The sequence below is a fragment of the Pezoporus wallicus genome, unplaced genomic scaffold, assembly GCF_028554395.1.
Source record: "Pezoporus wallicus isolate ANWC-B61680 ecotype Strahan unplaced genomic scaffold, APGP_CSIRO_Pwel_v1 contig_9449, whole genome shotgun sequence".
In the NCBI taxonomy this organism is placed as follows: Eukaryota; Metazoa; Chordata; class Aves; order Psittaciformes; family Psittacidae; genus Pezoporus; species Pezoporus wallicus.
The window spans coordinates 104966-124707 of record NW_026641531.1 but is presented as its reverse complement, the minus strand read 5'-3'; the positions used below and the strand labels follow the sequence as shown (position 1 = coordinate 124707).

The following is a 19742-nucleotide window of genomic DNA, read 5'->3' as shown; positions in this document are numbered from 1 at the left end:
CAGGGGAATACTTTATGTCACCCAATATTATGTGTGTTTTAGTGCTCACTTAATGACAATGTAATATTTCAAGCAAAATACAACTTCTGTAATGAGATACCTCATTTCTGCCAGGATGTTATTAGGATAGCTGCTACAGTGATCTAATGAGATTGACCTTCATTTCATAACAAATTGCTCTCCTCCTGAAACTATTTTTAATGGCCTTCTTGATTTATGCAAAAGGACCTATAGTGATAGCCTTCATTTGGGGAAATAAATGATTCAGATCATTCCAAATTTGATGAAAAGGGCGAGTGAAAGTGCTACTATATTTTTACCATGTCACTCATCGGTTGAGTGCAGCATTGTGAAGGTCCCCTGCGGCTTTGTTCTCGCTGCCTCCCTGCAAGGAACCAAATAAATGAGCTTATTTCATTCAGGGTAGAAGATAAAACCCCATATAATTGCCAGCACTGGGGCCGCTGGAGCAGCTCTCAGGCTGTCACCTCGAGGTGCTCCTGCTCCCTGGAGTGCTGTTTGCTGCCATCTACCGGACATTGCCAACGTTCCAAGGGGACCGTCAAATCGGGGCTCCAAGACATTTCTTGTCCTGATAGTCAAAGCCGTGGTGCTCGTGACTTCTAAAGCACATTTTAATGAGATGAATCCTTTTTAAAGGGTGACAGAGGAGAAAAAGAGGAATCCATATTCTGAATATTTCTGCTGAGTGTCTTACAAGTATTGCTTAGTTGAAGCAGGGTGGTTATAGCAATTCAGAGGGAAGATGAGTAGGAGATGGTTACAATTGGCATTATATTAATAATAGATAAGGATGCTTTGCTATGCTGTAGTTATTTTAATCTGAAAAGCCTACTACCTTATTAGTATTTAGTCCTCACCATGGTACCAGTTGATTACATGGTACCAGTTTTATGGATGATGTCACTTACCCACTGTGAGGCAGAAGATTTGCAGGCTTTGCATATGCCTTTCCCATTGCAGAAAAAATACATGGTTTAAAAATTACATGACAAAATGTTTTCTTAGTGCACCTTATGCATTTGTCTCATGCTTTCTGCAGACCTGGCTGCAAATATCATGCTTGTAAATTCCTCTTCAAAAATCCCAACCGTAAGACTGTTTGCTCAACCAAAACATGATTTGAGATGGAAAGAGTAAGATGCAAATTAAACTTTAAAGGAAAGGCTTCACAAAAATAACAAAGGCCATACGTGTTCCCACATTAAGATAAAGAACGTTCAAGTCTGTATGTACAGCACCATCTGGTGACTTATGCACAGCAGGATCCCAAAGCAGGGATTTATGTACCTTGCCACAGCAAGTCAGTTGATATCCCCCAGCAGACCTGCTCCTTATGTTCTTACAACTTCTTCAGAAACACAGAAATATGCCTTCATTCCTGTTTTCCAGGCTTTGGCTGTTGTCATCATTATTTGTGCAGAGGAGCAGGAGGATTTGTTGCTGCTGATGGCCTCCTCCTCAAGTCTTACTATGTAGTCATGCTTTCCTTTTATCTGGGAAGGGCTCCACAGGCAAAGTCCCAGTCTTGGTAGCCGTCAGCAAGCACACAGATCATTATCTGGCACCTTGCCTTTCTTGGCTGCCTGTCTTCCTGCCTGGCTGAGACAGCAATTCATCCTGTGCCTTTCACTGCTGCTGCCCACTGCTCCGGTCTGTCCCCTGTGCCGCAGCTGTTGCACATAATGTCACATTCACTGTGCTACAGGACAAACACAGGAGAAGTCTGTCTGGATGGGCACTTTGCTGTAGGTGTGCATGGTGTAGGGCAGTGGTTGTTGGTTTGCTTCCACAGAGCCAATGGACTGGATTATCCATTTGTAAGCATCGTCCTTGGGTGCCTTAACTATTTGTGGATACATGGACTTTGAGCAACCTTGTCACAGGAACAGACTCCAAGAGGTTTTAGTTTTCCTGTAAGCAAAGAGCAGGTAAAAAGATTCAGAGCTTAATTCTCCAGTGTGTTACACCATAGTATCATTGATTGCAGTACAGTTCTATTTCATCTTAAACCCAAGGTAATTGACTGGAACATCATGTTTTTAACTCATAAATCCTGTATATCCCACACATCTCAGGCAATTACCTCAGCAGCTGTGGATCTCTGAATCACTTACATGAGTCTCCTTACCACTGAAGAAAATAGATCTTTGTTGCAGTAGAACAGCCCATGGGCTTAGCAGAAACATCCTGTGTCTGTGTCTCGATACAGCAGATGAAGTTCTTCCTCCAGCAGTAGTCACACAAATGCTGCAGGAATGAAATGCTGTCACTGAGGCTCATTTAATTTGTTTCATGTAGCAGTTTTCTTAATTCTTTAGAGAACAGTGTCTTTTAATTTGGCACAGTGCACTGAGCTGGTTACAAAATCAGTCAATATTGAAGATGAGAAAGAGTTGAGAGTCAGCATCTTATCTGATGACCTGTTCTGCTGTAGCAGTAAGGGAGGGATGAGGCTCAGAGCTCACTCATTTGCCTGCGATGCTGCATCGTATAAAATCTTCCTCCCACAGTGTCCAAAGTCCTTTGCTTTCTGATGAAGCAACCTGGCTTGACATATGTCAACTTGCATGGCTGTGAAGCCTGCAAGGAGGCTGTGAGGATATTTTGGAAGGGTAGAGAACTTGCTGAATGTTAAAATATAGCTTTATGCTAAGATTTAATGCAGAAAGGGGTGAACCACATTGTAAACACCAAAGTCAGTAGCTGTGTTAACCATTGATGAAATCTATATTTCATTATTTGAAAACTCATGTTTTCACTTTCATTTTTTATTGGCTTAGTTCCTTGGGAACTTCTCTGTAGTGAAAGACACAGAGTACATTAGTGTAGGCTTTTGAAATACGTTATGTATAAGCAATAGGGAGAACGTGCCATGCTACTGTTATTGGTTAATTTTGCTAAAAAAATAATTAAACCCAGTGAAGACAGAGGCAAAAGATCAAATTTAGAGATTCCCAACTGTAATAAAACAGCCCCTTTGAAATATACTTACAAGGACAGTCCTGAGCATGCTGGATTTGCCCAATAAATCTTTGTTCTCTTTTTCTCTTGTTGACAGTTGGAGTCCTAATGTTCCCAATAATCTGAGTGGTACAAAGGGACAGGAATCCTGTTCTTCTTTTCTTGAGGGTGACAAGCATCTGCTTTTATCCACACCTTATGGAAAGTGGCAGGTCAGTGTTGAGAACAGATGCAGTTTAGTGACCCTGTAAGGAAGGCAGTGCCAGCCTATCTGGTCAGGTTGCATTTCTTACCTTTTTCCATTCTATCCCAATTCAGAACACTGGGACAATGCAATACTGACATGGAGCATGTGAAGCCTTCTGTTCACAGCAAGCATCCTGCTTGTTGCAGATCCTTTGCTCACCTCACTTTGTGTGATATAGCTGCTGAGGCAACTGGCTGCAGGATGGCCAGACACTGAACTTGGAGCTGTGGGTCCCACTGTTGGATCACTTTACTGGGATCTGCTGCCTTTTTCTTAAGAGCTTGTAATTTCTGAGGTTTTATAGTTAAATCACTAAACCGCCCAGGGGTTCCTATGCTCATGGCCATGCTGTTTTACCATCTGACATATTCAGCTCATGTTACAGCTGCTACATTCATATCTTTCATCTGCGTGCCATGAACAGGGTTCTGAGACGGCTTGGATCAGCATAGCTCTGTGGTCTTCAGCAGAGCTACCTTAATTTACATTCAGACCTCCCCGCACAAAGATGCACCTCTGTGAAATGCCCATCTCCATCCAGAATGGAGCCTCCTTGCGCATGCAAGCTGCCATGCCAGAGGTCTGCCACATGCAGGGCGATTCTCTGAGGCTGCAGTCCAGTGAGTTGCACACTGAACTTGGGCCTTTGTCCTGATTAATTGCAATTCATTTCTCAAATCATCAGGAAAAGTCAATCTTTGATGTAAAACACAGCTGCATTTACCACAAGGGAGGCCTGTGCCAGACATGTAAAGCATTCCAGAGCCCAGCCACGCACTGCTTGGGTAAGGACTGTGGCTGGTTTGTGTTTCAGAAGGTTATGCACAGTTCTGGCCTTTATTCTTTAAGTGACCTATTTGAGTGGAGAGACCTGTTCTGTAGAAGGGCAGCTGTTTTGAACTTACGATGTTTTGGAGAGAGGAGGAAATGCAGTGAAGGATAGAATTAGGTCACAACTTCAGGATGCCAAGATTTTTCTCTTGATTTGGTTGCTTTTGTAAAGCAGGCTCTCGCATTTAACCGCACTGGAAGGAATAATCTTTTCTCTGCAATCACTGTACAAAGGAAATTGATTGAAATCATAAAAAAATTAATTTTCTACATTTCTATGTGACAGTATGGCAATAAAGACAAGCCCATCTCAGCTATGTAATTAGCATTTATGATCGGGGGATAATAAACAATCAATCGAAGTCAGTTAAAGCAGTTCTCCAAAGCAGTTTAGAATCTCACTAAAATGACTGAAACACAGTGCAGCACAAACACTTCTGTGCTGAAATCAGGTTCAGGGCAGGAACAGCAATGGGATTGTTGATGATTAGTAGGATCAGAAGCAGGATTTGAAAGACCCACTTTTAAAACTGAGGTGCTCAGTGCAGTCCAGACAATGTCCTGAGCCCACTGATCGCTCCCTCTAAAGAGCAAGCTTGAAATCTTCATTCCCTGTGCTATTTAAAACTAATAAATGCATCTAAATTAGAAACCAGTGAAGTGTTTTCATGTCAGACCCCTCATTAAGGCATTTTAGGAAGCACAGAAAGATAAAATGATTTAAAAGCAATCTTAGTAACTGGATGACTGTGTTAAATTTGTCTGCATTCAGACTGTGGCATGCAGCTTTGTGTGCAGGGACTGAGTGCAGCCACATCCCTAATTCTCTGTCATAGCTGTCCTGTCCACATGTGTGTGTGGGAGGGTGTGGGGGAAATCTCGCCTATATTGTGTGAAATGAGAAATTAGCAGTGACCTTCAGGCTAATACTCAGATAGAATCTTTTGAGATTGCATTATAGCTCCTTTCCCTACTGCTGCAGATTTTGAGCACTTATCTAGCTCTATCCATGATCAGGCTCACTTCCCATATGCAGTTAAAACAAGCTGGTTTTCGTACCTTTTCATGGGATAACATAAATTCACAGCCATACCACTGTCTTCTTTTGGCAGTTTGGAGAGCTAGGAAGTACTGCAATGAAATGTTTCTAATTTAATTCAATCCCTCATTAATTTGTTCTCTCCCTTAATTCAATGTCAGCCTCGGGACCCAAATCATTTGTATTAAAAATAACATAATGGCCATCTTTTCTTTTAATCAATGTTGACTGCTTTAGGCAGGTATTAGCAGATAATCTGATTACAAACTACACAGTGTGTTGGCATTTAGTTAATAACTATCAGGGAAAATTTGGAAAAGAATCAAAGGAGAAAAAAATAAAAATACAAAGAGGGAAAAGAGAAAAGAAGAGAAGAGAGCCTTACAAAGACACATAATGTTAAAGACGTTATCATGGAAAAGTCTTTTCTGCTAGTGGCTGTTATTGGTACAAGCTTCCAAGATGCACAGCCAGTGGCGTCAGCCATGGGCGACAGGCTCAGCCCAGTGGGGAGTATTTGACAGAACTCCAAAAAGAATGAGGTCTATGGTAAATCTACCATCATTTCCTCTTAGACTTATTTAAACTTACTAATGGGATTTATAGGTTAGATACTTAGTGGTATAAGCTGGCATAGCTCCACTTAACTCTGGCTGCATCATCTGCAACCTTCTCTGGGCTGGCAAGAAAACTGATGTGCAGCTAAATCCAGGTTGTACATAAAGCAATGTGGAGCAGCTCTGCAACTGCTTCATACTGGCTTGTGGGGAAGTCCCTAGTCAGGCTCACTGGCCGGTTCTCTAATCATCCCCAGCTGCCTTATGTCACAAGGACCCAGTTCTCAGGAGACTGAGAGCTGCCAGGTCTGGCAGTGCTCAAGAGGCTGACAGGGACTTACTTTGAGGGGGCTGTGTGGCATCTCTCATTTTCTTACAAATACCATCTTGGGAATGCATCTGAAGTAGGTAGTTTGTTGTCTGCTATCTCTTCTTGGCAAGTTTGCAATACTGCTGTAATAACAGCCCTTCTGGTCAGCCAGGAGCTCCAGAGGAGGCTGGGACTGGTTAGTTTTCACCTGCCTCCCCTGAGGCTGCGCCTGATGCTCCAGAGATCAGTCTAAATGGAGCCTGTGCTCTGCTGCTCAGCAGATGGCATTTTTCCAGTACATCAGTATTGGAGCGATACCCAGCACAGTGTGAGGGATCCCAAGCTGTTAAAGAATCTGCCTTTTGACTAAAGCAGAAGAAAATAGCCTTGACAGTTTGCTGTTTTGCAAGTTACCAATAACAAAAAGAAGGTTTACAGTGTCCTGACATGTTCTAATATGCCATTACTCTCTGCCTAAATTCCCAGCGCTCACTGAAGCTCCATTCAGTATATTTTACACTGATAATGGTGATGAAAGGTATCATACACCATCTAAGAAGGGACCAGCTCCTCTGGGAGTAATATGAACGCTATGTGCTAATCACACAAGGGCCTTTGAAGCTTTCGGTAGAGACTGCTTGAAGTCATCAGCATAATAATGTAGTGGATTTGGGACTTAAGAACCCCACAGGCTGATAGCACATTTCTGACAGTGTGCCAAGGCAGCTGACCTCTGGATTCCTATTCATATTCATGAGGATCTTTCCCCATGACCTTCTCATAAGAAAGGCTGCTCAGCAATGCCCAGGAATAGGGCTGGGCTGAGTGGGAGAGGTGCTCCAAGGCAAAGTTGTTCCTGCAAAACAGAGGCATTGACAGCACACCTGGAGACAGAAGAGGATGGTGAATTGGCAGAGGACCATAGTCTCCATCTATATGTATACTGGAGCTGAAATGGATTTCAGAGCAGCTTGATCTACTACTCCAGTGGTGTAGCTTTGAATTCCTTTGTTCTTAGAAGCTGCATATTTTTGTTGCTTTCTTATATGAGCAACTATTATTAACATTGACAAAACGAATGTAGAATTCTATAAAAATCATTCTGTGATGGATTTAATTGATGAAGCTTCCCAAGTCATACTGGATAGTTGTGAGTCAGTGGTCAATAGCATGTAAGTAGAAATACTGTTGAATAAGCCCTTGATTCTTGGATACTTTTTCCCTCAAATGGGAAATGTCCTTGAACACGTTCCTTTGCCATGCTCTCCGTAAGTTCCTGAGTCTGTGACACCGGAATTATGTCCTCCTTGTAAAGTGCTTAGGATCAGCACAAAACTCACACTGTATTTTACTTTTGGTGAGTGGTGAAATAGAAAACCCTTTTAACCCTAAAAATTCTATAGAAAGTAGAAATCTGTTTGAGAAGACCCAAAATTGTGCCCAAGAACTCATATTAGTTGAGTGTTTCTGATTGCTGATTTACAGGAAGAAGTGATTAATCACCAAGTGAAATCTGTTCTAGATTAGCATAAATTGCAGGAGGTTGGAAAAGACTCCAGATGGATTTGAATTATTTGAAAAAGCAAGCAAAACCAGCAAAGGAAATGTTGAATTGGATGAACACAGACTGCTTCCTAATAAAAAAATAAACTAAAGAGTCTAATCTGAACATCCATAATTTTCCAAAGTCAAAGCTCTAGGAATGGAGATGTCTGCCCAGGACAAGAAAATAGGGTTCTGATGGGCTGGAGATACTTCATCTGTTCTGGCATGTCAATGGGATATTGATGCCCTCAGTCCCTCAGTTTAAGCTGTATCACCTCAAAAACACACAAAAAGAAAAGTCTCATGGCAGTGAAGAGTGGGACTGTGTTCTGCAGTTTACATGGAAGGAGAAGTTGAAGTCTCCAGGGAGATGATGCTTCATGCCACAGGGCAGTGATGTGAGTGGTTCATAGCTGCAAAAGGGTCAATGGCACTTGGGGTTTCATGAAGCAATAGATGCTATTAAAACATTTATATTTGCCATGTTGTATCCCACAGCATCACCTGACGTTCTGCTGCTCCTTCTTGTTTGAAGCTGTGTGTGGTCACAGTGTTAGCAGTAACTCCCATACATACACAAATATGTAAGCTGGGGGATTGACGTGACAAAGCATAAACCTTTTTTCCATTAATATAAATGGTAAAAGTTCAGAAGGAGACTTTTTTCCTTGGACAACAGAAGTTGTATGAGTAGCTAGCAGGTTATGGGATGTTCCTTTTCTTTTGCTGGTTGGGGTAGTGGCTGTAAATGGGCAGATTACCAGCTCATTTCCAACAGTAACTTGATTTGAATTTAGTGCCCCCATAGGAACCAGGAGAATTTTATTATCTTGATTTAATTCTCAGTTTTCTTTAGAAGAACATCTATATTCTTTGCACTTTAGAGAGGTGCAAAGTTAATAGCTTGCTTCTTACAGATAAACTGCAGGGATTTCATGGTTTTTAAGGTTAATCTTTGCTTTCACTGCAGTTAATCTAGGCCATTAAGACTTCAGTGAAATCAGGCAAACCCTAGCGTCTGGCGTTAGATCTGTAACTGCCCCCTGGCCTGCTGCACCCAGATGCTGTCCCTGGGCTTGCTCTGTCTCTAAATGGCAGCAGGGTGCTGCGCAGGTGGTATGGACTCTCCTCCACCCCAGAGTGGCCAGCCAGGTACTTTGCCTGATATCAATGACACAACACATGCCAGCACCTCTAAACCACCATGCAACAGCTTGAGAAAGCAGCTTTCTATGTGTTTGTTGAACATGGGCTATTGGCTGATACCCAGAAAGAACTAAAAGCCTCCCCATTCCCATTCCTTCCCCTTTTGGAGTATAAGCTGTGATAGTTTTGTGGCTTTACCTTAAGTGACAGTCAGTTACTTCCAGCGTCTGCTTCTGTACATGTCCTGACTCTGCCAGCTGCAATGTGACAAAAATAACACCTTAATGACAGCAAAACAAGGGGATGAGAGCAGGAGATGCTAACAGAAAATGCACATGCGATAGCTGTGATTTTAAGTTCTCTGACTTGATGCATGCAGATCTGCTTCACGGACTCCAAGCTGATTTCCCAGCGGCTCCCCCAGTGTCTGTTTGCCAGACAATGACTTCTGCGCTCATTTGAAAGCACCGAAATGATAGCAAGAAGCCTGCCTCCATCTTCCAGGTGGATGGGCTCAGCACCAGGCTCTAAAGTTGCCTCCTGCAGTAGCAGCAGCGGCACCAAGTGAAGTGCAGTAGGTCTGAAGACCCAACGTGGAATTTTAATGTGCATCTTTCTTCACAGACCTAAGAGTCTTAGCTCAGAATTGAAAGGAAACCACAGCCTTTCTCTGCAGGATAGATTGTGGCAAATGTTTGACTTGTGAGCTGGCTGCTTCTATCTGATTCTGGTTAAAACCACTGCTGGGTAAGGAGTGATTCATATATGGCAGCATGGAAGCTCATTAACTTGGGTGAAAAGATCAGCCTGCAGAGCTCAAGTGATGCATGGAGATTTTCTAGAGAATAAAGGTTCCTCATGCAGAAGAACATAGATCCTGAGGGCCTGTCTACCATAAGGTGAATTTCTGAGGTGGTGAAAAACCTGATACAGGCATTGTTGTATCAGCCGAAACCAGGCATCTGTTGGCTTCACTGGCATCCGCTTCTGGCACAAGCTGAAACGAGAATGCCGGTCTGTGAGCGCTTAAGGACACCCACAAGAGGCTTTGCACTGACATAACGAAATTAATTTCAAACAGATTTTATTTAAACTAGTACAATTATGATGTCTCGACAAGGTTTCAGTCTATGTTTGCGTATCCCTTCCCTCCAGAGCGGTGATTGCCACTGACAAATGGCATAATCTGACTGTTGAGCTAAGTCCATGGCACTTTGTTGAAGTGAACAGGGATTACTCTGGCAAAGCCAAATTATCTGTCAGGCTGCTAAATGTATTGCACATTTAGTGACATTTCTGGAGCCAGTTAGCTTTGTGTTCTTAAAAAAGATGAGGACAATAGCTTAAACTGGTTTTGAAAGGCTTTGGAGCAATGTCTATGGGATAAATGTGAAAAGCCTGTGGTAGTTAACACTCTCTCTAGACTAATTCTCATCGTATTAATTGATGACATACCTGTGCAAATCCACTGTAGCTGTGGGGAGAATAGTGCCCTTAGGATGCTGGGTTTTGTTTTGGGGTCTTTTAAGTGTATTTGTGAGCAGTGCGATTGTCGTGCAGAAGCACAGCACTGCTCTGATGGAAATGGTGTCATCTGTTCTATGCTAATAAATCAGCATCTGCAGCCACCACTGCTGCCTATTAAATCTGAGTACAAAATTGAGCTGTTTGATCTCACTGCCACTGAAGTGTGTCTGCATGATCATGGAAGATGCATATTATCCCATCTGTTTTTCACAACTCCTCCATCAGGTTGTATGCTTCAAGGTAACAGATCAGACACAATGAATTTCTCTGCAGACGACTGCCTTAGAGGCATCCTGCTTTGTCACAGCATATAAAAATTTGATTTAAGAGTCATTTTATTCCTTCACAGCAGGTCATTTAAGCCCTGTCCACACTAGGGAAACTGCTAACTTTGGCTCAGCTCCTTTAGTGATAATGGCTGCCCCAGTGTGGACATTTGACTGTCTCTGTTTTCATTAATGTGTCACTTCTCTCCAAGAAGGCCTTACAAGACTCTGGTTCAATCAACAGCAGCTGCTGGTGGCCACCTTATTTTCGGGCTGCTGCTGCCACTTGTCCAGATGGAGCCAAAAAAGTGTCAGCCACGGTGAGGCTTCGGGAGAAAACACCAGATATGGGAGGTGCTGCAATGGCCCAGCCACTGGCAATCCCTGCAGCTGGGATGCCTGGCCACTGTGGTGGCAAGGCAGGAGATGCTGAGCATCAGTCTTGTCAACCAAAGGCTGGATCTGCCCCACTGCAAACCAGCCAGCTATTCTTGTGCTGTATTCATCTTTTGCTGAACCTGCCACATGCATTTTCCTCAGAAACACATATTTTTGTCTAATTCCCTAGGAAGAGAGAAAAATGAGACAACTGCAGGTTTGATTTTGAGTGTAATAAAACTAGTTTATTTACACAGTAACATGAATGCCACAGAGTACACAGCAAAGTACCACAGCAAACCAGAGTGTAACTGCCCCTGATCACAAAGGAAGGCTTGAAGTTTATATACTTATATAAAAATGTGTAAATATCGATATGAAGCACCAGATAAAAGCAATGCAACCAGGAATTCCAAATACAAATTACCCACAAGAATGGAGTCGAAATGGAAAAAAAACAACAAACCCAAACAAATCCCTTACTGAAAGGATTCAAGAAATCCCATTTAGAAAAGTCCATCGCTTTTTGAATCCCAAATGGAAAAATAAGTTTTCCCCTTTGATTAAAAACAAGCACATATTCTTCAATGCTCAGCATAATCAAGTGTTCAAAGAAAAAAAACCCAAGAATTTCAACTGCAAAACCTTCTAATACCAACAAGCCAAAGGACAAAGAAACAGAAGTTTCGAGTCATTTTGGAGGAGGTGTTATGATGAAATGACCATATTCAAATTTACACACTCTTAAATATATATTATATATACAATATATAATATATATATTTTCAAGCAAAAGGGGCAAAGACTGCTTTTGGGATACAAAAATTCATATACATACATATATATATTAAAACATGCCCACACGCACAAAGATATATATATGTATATATATGAACAAATATTTCCTCCATATAAAAAATGTTCCAACCTCTTCTAAATCCCTGAAATCTTCCCCTTGGATTAATGGAAAAAAAAATAATCTTTCTAGTCTGAAGTACAAACCAAATTTCAAATTCTGTCGAGTGGTGAAATGCTTACGTACAGGGAAGTGGAGTATTTCATTTCTCACTGGCAGCTCTGCTTGATCTGAAAGCATTCTGTGGTTTCCAACTAAATGCTGAGTGGAGCACCAGTGCAAGGAGACTTACAGGAAAGCAGCTGAGTTACATTCTACACCTATTCAAAATCTCCATCCTTCTAATACTGCATCCAGGTGAATAAGACAAGCCATACAGGTATCTACTAGAAATCCTCTGCCACAGAGCAGTGGGAAAGACTCGTTCCTCCTGTTGGAGCTGAGGGTGCGCTAAAGAAAGTTCTCCCCAGTATTTCTTTTGAAGAGTATTTTTGGTGTATTCCTCCCTTGAAGTGTTTGGAATCCAGATGATTGTTTACAGAATATTCCACAGGTGTATTTTACAGAGGTATTTGAAATTCTATTCTGCACTTCTTTGATGTTATTTCACTGCGTAACTACAGCATCACCACATCTCTCTCTGCATGGACTGAAGGGGGCTGATTGTGCTCTAGGCTCTACAGGAGTTTTAGCAGAACCAGCACTTCCTCTGCAAAATCAGAGTAAAATAGATGGCCCAGGCATGCAGGGAGTAATGGTCACGTACTACTTCTCCAGAGAAACAGCTTAATTCCCATCTGGGAAAAGGGGGAGAGGAAAGTGCATGAAAAGGTCTGATTCAGTTTCCATTGTATCCCTCAGAAAAGTTAGAATTGATTTAAATAATTTTAATTTATATTTAATTTATATTTATATTTACACATCAATTCAATTGCTATTGCAAAGGAAAGAATTAATTTAGGTGGGGCATGTCAGCACAAGGATTGAGAAACATACATTTTGGTTCAGCAGCAAATACTGTGTGGATGCTAAAGTTAAGGACCTACAGTGTGAAGCTGCTGAATAAATTCTCCCAGTAGCTGAACCCTGCCACATGTGATTTATCTAAAGAATATGTTTTTTCTCTCTAACATGTGGGAATTCCCCTGTGTTAAGATGTCATGATCCATTCATACACTGTAGGTGCTGCCGGGGTGCGCGGAGCAATAAAGATTTAAGGTGGAACATTCCTGTAATTGCTACATGCATTCTTGTCTGTGGGCCAGCAACATATCCTAGCTTGAGTTACTGATTTCATCATGTCTGGGTTTTGAAGGAAAATTTGGCTTCTGTATTTGGATATTCCAAACACTCCAGAACAAAATCCTGGATTTCCTCACTCCTGAAAATTTGTAGAGAAGTTTTGACTAGTAGATCCTCTTTATATTCACCTGGTGGTGCATGTTGACTAGATCAGATCTGCTGTTTGAAAGGTAATTAGTGAATAAGTAATTCCTATTTAAGAAACACAAACCAAAACCACTTTCCATAACATCTTAGGAGCAGTTTTGTAGAATTCCTGTTTTAACAGAGGTTTGCATTTCATACCACAGAGTACGGAATGCAGCACATCCACTACCTATAGCAGGAGTAGCACATCTTACCTTCACAGCTTCTTCCAGACTAATCAGATTCCTCATCCCCTAGAAGCTGAGCTCTCTGCAGTAGATTGTCAAAGCAATAGGCTTCTTTTGATGCTGTGGTCAGTCTGGACCCATCGACTTGTTATCCACTACTATTCTCCCTGTGCAGATGCCAAATTTGAAAGCCCCGGATTTTGTTAGTTCAGGTTTATGCTGTACCACAAGCAACCTAAAGGAACTCATTCACAGAAACGGCAAAGCAAATCTCACTGAATAGATCAGCTCCGTGTGATACAAAGTACAGCATTTAATTGTGTGGAAGTCTTTCGCATCTTAATGTGGGCAGTATTATTTCTAGGGCTGTTATGAAAAGAATAAGATTTCCACCAACTGACCAGCTACATGTGAGTTTCTTGACAAGGCACTAAACATTGTGAATCCAATCTCTGTGCTCTCTCTGTAACATTAGAGAGGGTTTTAATGGCTCTAATAGGATCGGAAACCACTCATCGTAATTCTTCAAACAAGCGTTTGATTCTCCCAGAAATTAGTTTCCACTGGAAAAATCTTTAGAGTTCATGTTAAAAATATTTGAATGACAGCTTTTATTAATAGAAAAATATATATTTACAGTCAATACTGTTATCTTAGATTTGCAGCTCTTCCTATTTCTTGAGCTCAACTGAAAGTGCGACATTGCTAAAAACAAATAATTCAAGATCTGTGCACATATTCAAGTAAGTTGTAACATGCACAGCCGGGGGTTTGTTCCTGCCATATACAGGATCCCAGTTACAAACAGAACGGGTTTTTTTCCTTTTGCTTAGCAATTATGCTGTAGCATTCTTAGGATGTGTTTACAATCAGTTTAACGCATACATTCTTCTATATTTATGTGGCACTATGTGTTGCCAGGATGGAGAACCACCACAAACACAGTTACAATCATCAGTTATGGGTGTATCTGCAAAGTCAGACTCAAGCTCGCCAAGGAATAGCTCAGGCCAGATTGTGTTTGACTACTTTGACCATTCCTTCTCTTTGAAAGAAAAAAAAACACACAACATTACAAATTGCTAGAGTTTACCCAGTGCTGCACAAGAAAGAGATTGGTAGTGAACATCTATCCATGCTTGATTATACTGCGGAGCTAAAATGAGTATTGGTTCATCACAAAAAGATACAAACTGAGATTAGATAGCTAGAGATACAAAGGCTTCGGACCAGCTGCGTTAAATACGGATGGCTGTAAAACATTCAAAACTCAGCTTTGCATGTGCATGTTGACACGAAAGTGACACTGAGAACACGTGTCCAGGAACACAGAAACACCTACCGGCTTCAAGGAATCAGCCCACTGCAATGGCAAGTGGTCCAGGAATTGCTCGTACAGCCTGCATGAGTTCGGTGAGAAGTTATGTGCACACACACTACGAAACAAACACAAAACCAGACCACAGAGAACAAGAAGCCCTACTCGTAGCTCAGCACATTGTGACTAATAGCTAGTAGATAGCACACAAGTGACTTGTCATGCTCAGTGTATTTAAACTATGAGAGCATTGCCCTCCTGTGTCCAGATAAAGCAGGGCTGCATTGAATGTGTGTGTGACTCTTTGTAAAGGTTCTCCTACAAGCTGCTCAGCAGTAGTGTAGAAACTTTCTTTCCCAATGTAGTGGAAGTACCTCAACTACATACATTGCACTTGGGCTTTTAATGCACTGTCTTCTTTTTCTGCATCAATGCCACCATCCTGACCTTTTTGCAAAAAGAGAAAGAAAATATATATATATCACATTAAAATATATTATCCTTATCCTTGCCTGATCCTTCACTGATACAGGTGAATCAAACAACAGAATAATCATCAGAAGTTTAAACAGAAAAAATCTTTAGAAAGGTCACAAAGACAGTCTATACTACAGCACAATCGATGTAGGCTTCCACACACTATTCAGCTTAGCTCTGAGAGATGCCAGAGAAGAATAATAGAGACATTTCAGCCCCTCCAGATGTACGGTGTGGATCCAGAGCTAGTTTTGCTGACTTTAAGCCTGCAGGGACTGTTTGTTCAGTTTCCATGTATCTGGTCCAAGCATGCATATGCTGTATAAAGTGGCTATTTGTTTCAAGGCTGAAGTGAATTGGTTCCTCACAGTTTTAACAATTAAAATGAAACATCAATCCATAAAAAGAACACACGGATATCTGTGCATTTATGTGCCAGGAAAAGTAAAGGAAGGGGCTGCAGATCTAGCATCAGGTAAAGGCTGGTGTGTAAAGTGAACACTATAATGTACAGCTTTAAAAAAATACATACAAGAATTGCACATAGATCCATAGGAGCGAAGCACAGGCTCATAACTAGGGCTGTCTGCTTTCCATCACCCAGGTCAGAATATTGGGTATCGCTCTTTCCCCTGCATCCAGATCAGTTCTTCCGAGCGCTTCAGGAAGCGGTTCAGAGCCTAGCAAGACTGAGCAAAGCTACTGTCTGTACAGCTGCGGAGGTTCCAGAGGAAACGGCCCTGAGGTCAGGGAAGGAAGGAAGGAAGGAAGAAGGAAGGAAGTCAGCAGTGGCCTCTCAAAGGGAAAAGCTCCTTCAGGTTGAGTTTTAAAAATGCTGTCTCTGATCCCAGTTCCTGCTCTAGTCCAAAACTCCGCAATGCTCTTTGTGCTGTCCTAACAACATTCCATTTGTAGGGTGTTGCCTATAGCAATCTTAGAAAACACTCATTACAACAGACAAGAGAGAAGCAGCCAAACACCGCTGTGGGGAAAATGGATCACGATACTGTTAGTTGTGGCTGCCAAACTTAACAGCTCCCTCAATAATTAAACAAGTGGTTTTGCCCCCTTGTTTTTACCCTTCAGAGAACTGTGTCTGCAGTAAAAGTGTCTCCATGTGGCCTGTTAGCTACACACAGACAAGCTCTAAACATTTCTATCTCCTGCCAACATACCAGCAGAGCCAATTTCAGTCCCACTTTGCAATATGGCACAAGTGACAAGAGCAGACCAAAATAAACCAGAAGAGGTGGCTGTTATTTTTATCCCAGATTCACAGCAGTGATTGTCAGAGAAGGTTATGTACATCCTATCCATTTCAAGTCAGGCTTTAGTGCCTTTTGCGACGGAAGGGGAATTTCAATTGCCCACCATGTGTTGTATTGTTCTTGTATAAACATGGTTATAGCTACAGTACATCAACAGTCCAGGCTTGTGAATGTCATGTAGGAAATGGGATAGACAAAGTGTGCATAGTCTGCTTTTTAATGCAGAGGTCTTAAGCTAAGGGTAATGGTCTGATTAAGGCAGTGCTGTTGAAATCAGGGCTCCGTGATTAGAAAGGAGATGGGTAGGCAGTGAGTCAGAGCAGGAGGGAGGAGGTCTGAGCACAGGTGCTTACTGCCCACTGAGACTTGCTGCAGTCAGCAGGGGAGCCACAGCTGGGAAGGGAAAAAAGAAGGAGTAAAGTGTAAGAGAAAGATCAGAATCTGTTTAGTTGAGACCAAAGGAAAGAGGATTCACCCACATGGCGGGGGACTGACCAAGCTAAGGGCAAATTTTGTGTGGTATGTGGCATGGAAGCAAATGAGTGTTTTGTGGCATGGTGGATCACTCATCTCACAACTAATCCATCTCTGCTTATGGTCATTGCTATTCACTAACCAATGCTACATACAGAAATGACAGAAGCTAACCAGCAGAGGAGGGCAATTTGCTTACTGCAGTGGTAGAAATAGTGGTATCAAAGTTTGCTCTCCTTTTCAGCCAGATATTAATCAAGTTACATACTGTCTGGTCCAAATGCAGTCATGTACATATAATCAATCCCTAACAGGCCTGGCAAAAAAGGTAAAGTTTCTGTCATACTGGGTACAGGATGCAATTTCTCCACTTAGAACCTATTTGCTCAGAGTTGCTGGCTTTGATATCTAGGCTGTTTCTTAACACTCGTATGAAGTGTGAGCCCTAGGGCAAGCTGGAGGGAGGGCTGGGGTGGAGGTGGGAGGTGCTTCATGAAAAGCAACAGGCTCTACAAACTAGTGCTGCTGCATGATTCTCACAATGCGATGAAGTGAGTCTGTAGTGGCAAAAGCCAGGTATTGACAACAGAGCCAGTCTTCCAGAATAACTCCACAGTCCCTGTCCAAGGACTTTTCTGCAAACTTGATCATCAGCAGCGTCCTTTTTATATCCAGCCAGTTCTGAAGCACAGCATCTCTCCGTGAGGGGTTGGAAGATGTACTTAGAGCGTGGAACAAGTCCTCACGTGGACCCCAAAGCAAACACTGAAGGATTCCCTTTGCTTCCGATATCAGGATCCTCTCCGAAGGGTTGGGATTCAGCAGGCAGCTGGCAAGTTGTTGAAGCCCTTGAGAGTAGAGGGAACGGCAAGGAATCTTGGGGAGATCAGCACGAGTATATTCCTTCTCCTTCAGCTCTGGATTCTCATCAAAGGGGTTGGGTAAGTGCAGCATTTCGTAGATGAGGATGCCAGTCTGGAACTCATCACACTTTTTGTACTGTGTTGCAGTGATGATTTCTGGAGCAAGGCGGGACTGATCCCGTAGGACTTCAGGATCCACCATATGACTCTTCTGCTTGGCCTGCGAGAAATTACTCACTATTAACCTGGCTGGGCAAGCAGTGTTGGGACTGGGTTCCATGGACTCAGAGCTCAGAGGGCTGCCGCCTGGTCTGGAATGAACAAGCAGCAGATTCTCTAAGCGCAGATCACAGTGTGTGATATGGTAGGGCTTCAGGTGCTCCAGGCCCAGACACAGCTGTAGCAGGAGCAGGCAGACCTGCCTCTCATACAAATCTGGGCTCTTTGCATGGCGGGGCGCAGATTCTCGCACAAAGTCAGCCACTGTTAAGTATGGGACCTCCCGTGTGATGACCACAACGCGGCTGCGTGGCTTGCTGATGGTCCCCTGGTTGCTCGAGTTGTCTTTCTGTGGAGTCTCTGGACTGGTAGGAGTGTCTCTCTTCTCCTCAGGCTCTTTCTCCTCTTCTTCCTGCTCTTCTTCTTCCACCTCTGGTGCATCAGCATCCTCCCACGGAAGGAGACGAACTGGCACTTCAGCAAGGAAATGGCCACAGTCCTGCTGGATGTTAAAGTTGATAGCCAGGCTCTGCCGGATAGACAGGCTGTGATAATACTGCTGGGATTCCTTAGCTTTGCTCTTACAAATCTGGGGAAGAAAATAAACAGAACAGGCATAACACTTACATTTGTAAATTATATATCTATCTGTATATTTAACAGGTACTTTGTTGATGGGCATTCACAGGGTAACCCTAAACACAAACACTGAAAAAGTTCTTTCCTGAATTGACCTTGGCAGCCTATCTTAAGGCACATGAACACTTTCCATCGGATAGTGAGCAAGTGCAGACCAACACGTGTGGACAGATCTCCCCGTGCATATATTATTCACTGGAAAATACAGTTCAGGCAGGTTGCACTCCCAGTCAGAACAGCAGCTGACACATGGCAAAGGCAGTGAAGCTTACTTTACAATTACTGTTTATCCATATCATTCTATTTTGTGTTCTTCTCTCAGCTTGGTGTGAAGCTTGAATAAGGTAAAAATAATCAATGGCAATAGGAGACACAAACAAACATGCATGGAATATCTGAGGGTATGATCAAACGACTGCAGGACTGAGTTAGCACAGCATAACAAGTTACCACCTGGGAGCTGAGCTAAGTGACTGGATGCATGCTCCTTGCCCACAGTACCTGGAAACTGCAATCTATCAGCTGCAGCTGTGTCAAGCTAACACATCATGTCTGCAGTGAAGGGTGTATGTGTGCATGGCAGAGGCTGTTGGCAAGCGGACTTGCTGTGCCTGAGATGAGGAATGGAAACTCAGTAGAGCGTGGTACCTTAACTGCGTTGATCCTAAGTATATGTTTTTATTTTGCCATATAGAGCTGTATTTAATTCTGTCCAGCAATATCTTGTTGATATGTACATTATCACCATAATAATTATCCTTAGTAACTGTTGGCACTGACATTAACAACTGGCTGCTCTGACCCTCTGACAACAGTCACTGGACAGCCTCTATTAGGGCCTCTGTTCTAAGGCACTTACTGATTAACATTACAGCCTTACAAAGACTCAGGTGTGTTGAACTTTGCATGTCAACCTTAGTTCTACCGACTTCAGGGAGATCATTTCAAGTGTGTAAAGCTGAGTGTATGTTGTAAGCTTTACAAGGTTAGAGCCCAAGCATTCAGTTGGTATAATGCACCAACCGCTCTTAACTGCAAAGGTCAAAGGAAGAGAAAATAGGAATACATCTCACTAAAACCCAAACCTTTCATCTTTTCTATGCTTACGGGGTTAAGAAATATAGTTTAATGGGAGATCGAGTCTTCTGCTTATTGATGAGCAAAGTGCATTGGCAAATAAT

At 42.5% G+C, this 19742-nt stretch overlaps 1 protein-coding gene and 1 long non-coding RNA gene across 5 annotated transcripts in view; both read right to left on the bottom strand.

Moving 5' to 3' along the window:
* Window positions 1–1811: 1811 nt before the first annotated feature.
* On the bottom strand, window positions 1812–12591 carry LOC130607230 (uncharacterized). Its single transcript, XR_008974188.1, has 4 exons — window positions 10116–12591; window positions 8859–8917; window positions 2139–2271; window positions 1812–1935 (listed from the first exon to the last, which is right to left on the bottom strand). It is a non-coding gene; the product is annotated as an uncharacterized LOC130607230 (long non-coding RNA).
* Window positions 12592–14475: 1884 nt separating this feature from the next.
* The window catches only part of PEAK1 (pseudopodium enriched atypical kinase 1), a 110222-nt gene continuing 104955 nt past the window's right edge, over window positions 14476–19742 (bottom strand). For all 4 annotated transcript variants that reach the window (XM_057424160.1, XM_057424161.1, XM_057424163.1 and 1 more), the window contains one exon: window positions 14476–18511. In XM_057424160.1, coding sequence (XP_057280143.1) covers window positions 17357–18511 — 1155 coding nt within the window. In that variant the 3' untranslated portion in view covers window positions 14476–17356. The remainder of the gene's footprint in view (window positions 18512–19742) is intronic.